Source organism: Engraulis encrasicolus, chromosome 16, assembly GCF_034702125.1.
Source record: "Engraulis encrasicolus isolate BLACKSEA-1 chromosome 16, IST_EnEncr_1.0, whole genome shotgun sequence".
In the NCBI taxonomy this organism is placed as follows: Eukaryota; Metazoa; Chordata; class Actinopteri; order Clupeiformes; family Engraulidae; genus Engraulis; species Engraulis encrasicolus.
The window spans coordinates 50,267,454-50,273,740 of NC_085872.1; the positions used below are offsets into that span (position 1 = coordinate 50,267,454).

General features: G+C 46.6%; 1 protein-coding gene across 1 annotated transcript in view; it reads left to right on the plus strand.

Annotated features, from left to right (window-relative positions):
• LOC134466147 (uncharacterized) overlaps positions 1–6,287 on the plus strand; it is a 39,398-nt gene extending 33,111 nt beyond the window's left edge. The window contains exons 19-24 of the mRNA XM_063220041.1: positions 3,385–3,532; positions 4,091–4,117; positions 4,238–4,264; positions 4,525–4,589; positions 4,842–4,949; positions 5,333–6,287. Of these exons, the coding sequence (XP_063076111.1) occupies positions 3,385–3,532; positions 4,091–4,117; positions 4,238–4,264; positions 4,525–4,589; positions 4,842–4,949; positions 5,333–5,707 (750 nt within the window). The 3' untranslated portion in view covers positions 5,708–6,287. The remainder of the gene's footprint in view (positions 1–3,384; positions 3,533–4,090; positions 4,118–4,237; positions 4,265–4,524; positions 4,590–4,841; positions 4,950–5,332) is intronic.

A 6,287-nucleotide genomic window follows, 5' to 3' on the forward strand; every position in this document is an offset into this window, starting at 1 on the left:
TTCCTCCCATATCTTCGAGAAAAGACTGTGCAGCATATCAACCGCAGTCCTTACGTCAGCTTTGATGGCTTCCGCTGGTATACTATCTGGTCCTGGAGATTTTCCATCCTTCATGGACATGATTGCTTTCTTGATCTCCGCTTTGCTGGGCTTATGGGAGTTTATTGGCAGTGCTGTCTCCGCTGGTCTAATGTCTGGTGGGTCGGCTGGTTGGTTCAGTAGTTCAGCAAAGTGTTCCGCCCATCTTCTCCGCTGATCTTCATATGTTGTGAGTGTGTTTCCGTGCTTGTCCTTTACTGGTTTGTCTGTCTGTTGAAATTTGCCTGCCAGCTTTTTAGTGATCATGTAGAGGTCTTTCATGTTGCCGTGGCATGCTGCCATTTCTGCTTGTTTGGCCAGATTGTCTACATGATCCCTTTTGTCCCTCCTAATACTTCTCTTCACCTCTTTATTGACTTGTGTGTAGTTGTTTTGTGCCCTTACTTTTGCAGATCTTGTTGTACTTTTATTCAATTGGTCTTTCTTCTCATTTCTTTCCTTCAGTTTCTGTTGTGTTTCTATGGAGAGCCATTCCTTGTGTTTTTTCTCCTTTTTCCCAGTACTTACAGGTGTCCTTCCACAACTTTTTTGTGTGCTGCCATATTGTCTCTATGTCCGTGTCTATGTCTTCTTCTTGCTCCTGTAGTTGCTGGTATCTGTTGGTAAGGGTGATCTGGAATCTTCTCTGTACGTCTTTGTTCCTTCTTTCCTTTGTTCCTTTTCAGTCGTAGCTTTGCCGTCATTAGCAAGAGGTGATGGTCTGAGGCCACATCTGCCCCTCTCTTGACCCGCACATCTTGGCATGATCTCCTGAACTTTCTGCTGATGCAAATGTGGTCTATTTGGTTCTCTGTGACGTGGTCCGGAGATCTCCATGTGGCCTTGTGAATCCTTTTATGGGGGAAGATACTGCCTCCGATTACGAGTTGGTTAAGTGAGCACAGGTCTGCAAATCGCTCTCCATTTTCATTCATCTGCCCCAGACCATGTACGCCCATGATGTCTTCATAGCCGGTGTTGTCGTCTCCAATCTTAGCATTGAAATCACCCATGAGAATGGTGATATCCTTTCCTTTCTGTCTATCTATCACATATTGTAGATGTTCATAGAATTCAGCTTTCTTTTCCTCTTCTGCGTCGTTTGTTGGGGCATAGCATTGGATGATATTCACTTTGATGTTATTCTTCTTGGTGGCAAACCGTGGGCTCACTGGTTCCCAGCCAATGAGAGAACGCTGTGCCTCTGGAGCCAGCATCTGAGCCACCCCTTCTGTGTGAGGTGCACCGTCTGCGGTATGGCCAGAGTACAACACCGTCTCTCCTGATGTCAGTCGTAGCTGCCCTGTCTGCAGCCACCTTGTCTCACACAGCCCCAGAAGAGAGATGTTGTAGCTCCTCATCTCCTGTGCTACCTGTGCTGTCTTCCCTGTTTCGTACATGGTCCTGACATTCCATGTAGCGATGTTAGTGTATGTCCTGGGGGTTAGGAGGGAGGTCGGCCTTGCAGCTTCCTCTCGGCTTTCACTGCCCTGCGTCATAAACCTCCTATGTGGAAGCCCTTCCTCACCCAGGCCGTGTTGGTTTTGAATTGTTGTTGATGCTTCTGTAGCATGTTTTTTGACGGATAGGGTTGTTGGCCCTACGCCAACCCATTTAACCTCTGGGCGAGGTGGTCCAATTTGTCTCACCTCTACCCTTTGACCTGTCCAGCTTGGGAGTCCCTACTAGGTGCTTTTGCACCCGCTGGTATAGCTCTCGGGGTCACGGAGGCACTCAAGCCACCACCCCACGACAAGGGATGGACCGTGTGATGGACAGGTATATACAGAGTAGGCATAAACACACACACACACACACACACACACACACACACACACACACACACACACACACACACACACACACACACACACACACACACACACACACACACACACAAGACTTCCTGCATCTGTTACAGGTATATATAGAGTAGGCATACACACACACACACACACACACACACACACACACACACACACACACACACACACAGACACAGACACACAGACACACACACAGACACACAGACACACACACACACACACACACACACACACACACACACACACACACACACTACCTGCACCTGTTACAGGTATACAGTAGGCATACACACATGCACTCACGCACACACACACACACACATACACACAAGACTACCTGCACCTGCTACAGGTACTGTATACAGTCTCTCTCACACACACACACACACACACACACACACACACACACACACACACACACACACACACACACACACACACACACACAAACGCACGAACGCGCACACGCACGCACTCACGCACGCACGTACGCACGCACGCACGCAGAGAATGATTGAAAGTACAGGAGAAAGGTAAAAGTCAGTTATTTATCTCAAGGGGATGTGTAATATTTGCCTGGCTCTTGCCCAACCTGTAGTTCCGCACAGCTTTGTGAGCTCCACTACTAGGTCTGGGAGCATGTAGCAGGATTCCATTTCTTCAGTCCAAAAATAATCAGAGCATTTATTGCTTCAATATCAACTAATTCCATCAAAACCGTTTTCTGTTCATCTCTCAAGTGTCAATATAGTCTATAATATGTCCTGTGACTCCTGTGAGCTGCCATTGATATTGAAGCAATAAATGCTCGGCATTATTTTTTGAGTCCAGAAATTGAATCCTGCCACATGCTCCCAGACCGATGTGTGTGTTTGGAGTGCCACCAGGGGGCTCCAGAGCACACACACGGAGGTCTGGTAGGAACCAGGCTAGTGTAATATGAGCTAATATTTCCAAAAATGGTCCAGTATCACTTTAAGGGTGTATACCTCTTGGTTATTTATTGAAAAAAAAAAAACCTGAAATGTACCCCTAATTATAGAATGACCAGTATTGGGGGCGCTGTGGTGCAGTGCGCAAAGTCCCTCACATTTGGTTTTGCATGGCCACGGGGACCCCGGTTCGGTCATTTCCCGATCCTCCCCTGTCTCTCTGTCCTACTTGCTTCCTCTCTCCATCTCACACTGTCCTGTCAAATAAAGGCATAAAAGCCCAGAAAAAACATAAAACAAATGAACAATATGTGTAAAAGAATACACTGAACACTTCATAGTGAAAAGTAAATGCAAATTGTGTGTGTGCGTGCATGTATCTATGCGTGTGTTTTTGTGTGTGTGTGTGTGTGTGTGTGTGTGTGTGTGTGTCTGTGTGTGTGTGTGTGTGTGTGTGCGCGTGCATGTGTCTTTGTGTGTGTGTGTGTGTGTGTGTGTGTGTGTGTGTGTGTGTGTGTGTGTGTGTGTGTGTGTGTGTGTGTGTGTAGGTGTATGCGGGTGTGTGTGCGCTGCCTCCCTCCAGGAGCTGGTCTCTGGTGAGTGTGAAGACCTATCAGGATGTGGATGCTCTGAGGCCCATCGTCTCACGACTCGAGAGCGCCATCAACAGGGAGATGGACGACCTGCACGAGACACGTGAGACTGACACACACACACACACACACACACACACACACACACACACACACACGACCTGCATGAGACACGTAAGACACACACACACACACACACACACACACACACACAAACACACACACACGACCTGTACGAGATACGTAAGACTAACACACACACACACTCACACACTCGCACACACGCACGCACGCACACACACACACCAAAACATCTTTGCACTACAAAAAAACATGTATACAATATACAGACCCGCAATAAAGTAAATTAATATAGAAAAAGATACATAATATTGTACCATGGCACTGATTCAGAGACAACCAAGTACTGTACATAATATGAAACTGATAGTAATATTTGTTCCACTGGACATTAAATGTACAGCCTGATCATTTTGATTTTGATACATTTGTGTGTTTATTTCATATTTACTTAATTTATAATATCAACTTTGTGCTTTATATTCAACCTAGTTTTACTAGCTTTGAAGATGTGGAGTTGTGAGGTACCTTTGTCTAATTAAATGTGATGAGATGTCTTTCTGCTGCTTTTTTTCCACAGAGCTGAAAAGAGTACAGCAGTTCACAGGTAAGACCTCACATATCTGAGGCGTCTATAATGACTATACAAACTCATACTGAGACACACTGTAATTTGGGTGTTCTGGTACCAGTATTGTATTCAACTATAATGAATGTGTTTCCACAGAACTCAGCAAAGTCCAGCAGTATGCAGGTAATGACGCACACACATTCACACACTTACATTCACACACTTATACACACAGTCACACACGACACAATCAAACATTTACACACTTTCAGTCTGAATTTTCTGCTTTAACATTGAGGTAATACCACCAGTGCTTATGCCATTCCTCTGTTTGTGTGTGTGTGTGTGTGTGTGTGTGTGTGTGTGTGTGTGTGTGTGTGTGTGTGTGTGTGTGTGTGTGTGTGTGTGTGTGTGTGTGTGTGTGTGTGTGTGTGTGTGTCCAGTGAATATAACTCTGGATCCGGCCACTGCAAACCCTTTCCTCCAGCTGTCGGAGGACCGCACACAGGTATGCTTTACTCTCTCTGTGTCTTCTGGATCTTTCTGCACTGAGGTGTGTGTAATAACTGTCTGTCTCTTTACTCAGATGTGTGTAATACCTGTGTCTGCTGGCAGGTGTGTGTGTGTGTGTGTGTGTGTGTGTGTGTGTGTGTGTGTGTGTGTGTGTGTGTGTGCGTGTAATAGGCTGCCTGTGTCTGATGGCAGATGTATACCGTAGGTCTGCTGTGTGTCTAATACCTGTCTGTCTCTCTGCCGCCAGGTGTGCTGCGGTGAGAAGCGTCAGAAGGTTCCGGATGCGGCGGTGCGCTTCGACCGGGCGGCCTGCGTGCTGTCCAGAGAGGGCTTCTGCGGACGCTTCTACTTCCAGGTAGTGGTGTGCTCTGGCACTGACCTTACGATTCGATTAGATTACGATTCAATTACGATTAGGGAGGTAACAATTTGATTCAAATCAATTCAGTCCGATTCTACAATGCATTGCAATATATTACATTTCTACTGAAAGCAAGGCACATTTTTCATGAGTCATGAGGCAATACGAGCAGTCAGGTACTGAACAACATTTTATTGGCTGTTGTTTGTTTCAGTCCTGCAGTTTTCAATGTTTTGAAGTGCTTTAATTTAATTTAAAGTTAAATTGTTCGAGAAATGGTCACGGATGCCCATTGTCCTGCCCCGCATTGCTATGCATTGCCGAATTGATTATTGTTGACACCACTATTGATTATGTATCATTCCAATCACTTCCAGGTCGTGGTGGGCGGCAAGACCAGCTGGGACGTGGGCGTGGCCCGGGACTCGGTGACCCGGAAGGGAAAGGTCAAGGCGACCCCGGACGCCGGCTACTGGACGGTCGCCCTGAGAAACGGAGGCATCCTCGTTGCCAAGGAGACCAACCCGGTTCCCCTGGCGACGGGGACAGTGGGGATAGAGAAGGTGGGCGTGTTCGTGGACTACCCGAGGGGCGTGGTCAGCTTCTACGACGTGCTAAACATGGCGCACCTCTACTCGTTCACAGGGCAACGCTTCAGCGGGAGGTTACGCCCCCTGCTCAGCCCCGGCCAACGGGAGAAGGGCAGGAACACCGCACCTCTGACCATCTCTGTAGACCGCCCAATCACATGAGCCATCTCCGTCAATCGGCCAATCACATGAGCCTCGGTGCTGCTGCCGCTGAGAGACTGTCCAATCAGAGCTTTGTGTGGTTTATTTGCGTGTTTTGCTTGGTCCATCCCTACTATATGCCTTATGTGCGTTTCGAGTGGGACCTTCTCAAATGCTTCCAGCAGAATGTTTTGGCGTTATTTGACAAAGAGAGACATAAAGTACTTGGATATTATTTGTATTTATTTATCCTTTATACAGCCAGGATTGTCCCATTGAGACCAAGTGTCTCTTCAGTCAGTGAGTCCTGGTCATTATGTTGTTCTCAACAGTGTAGTTTAGTGCTGCACTAAAGTGCAAAGTAAACAGGACCCTTTGGGTTTGAATGCAACATCATACTGTAATTGTCCACCATGAACACACAGATGACATAAAACCAAAACTTTGACTGGAGCAAATCACTCGCAATGCACATGTAGCTAGCTGGCCCATTAGCAATGTTGACAATTTGTTGTTGTCATGAATAACTGATTGGTGTTTATTTACACAACACACCAATATTTACTTGGTTGCCAAACAATAAATACACATCTTCATCATA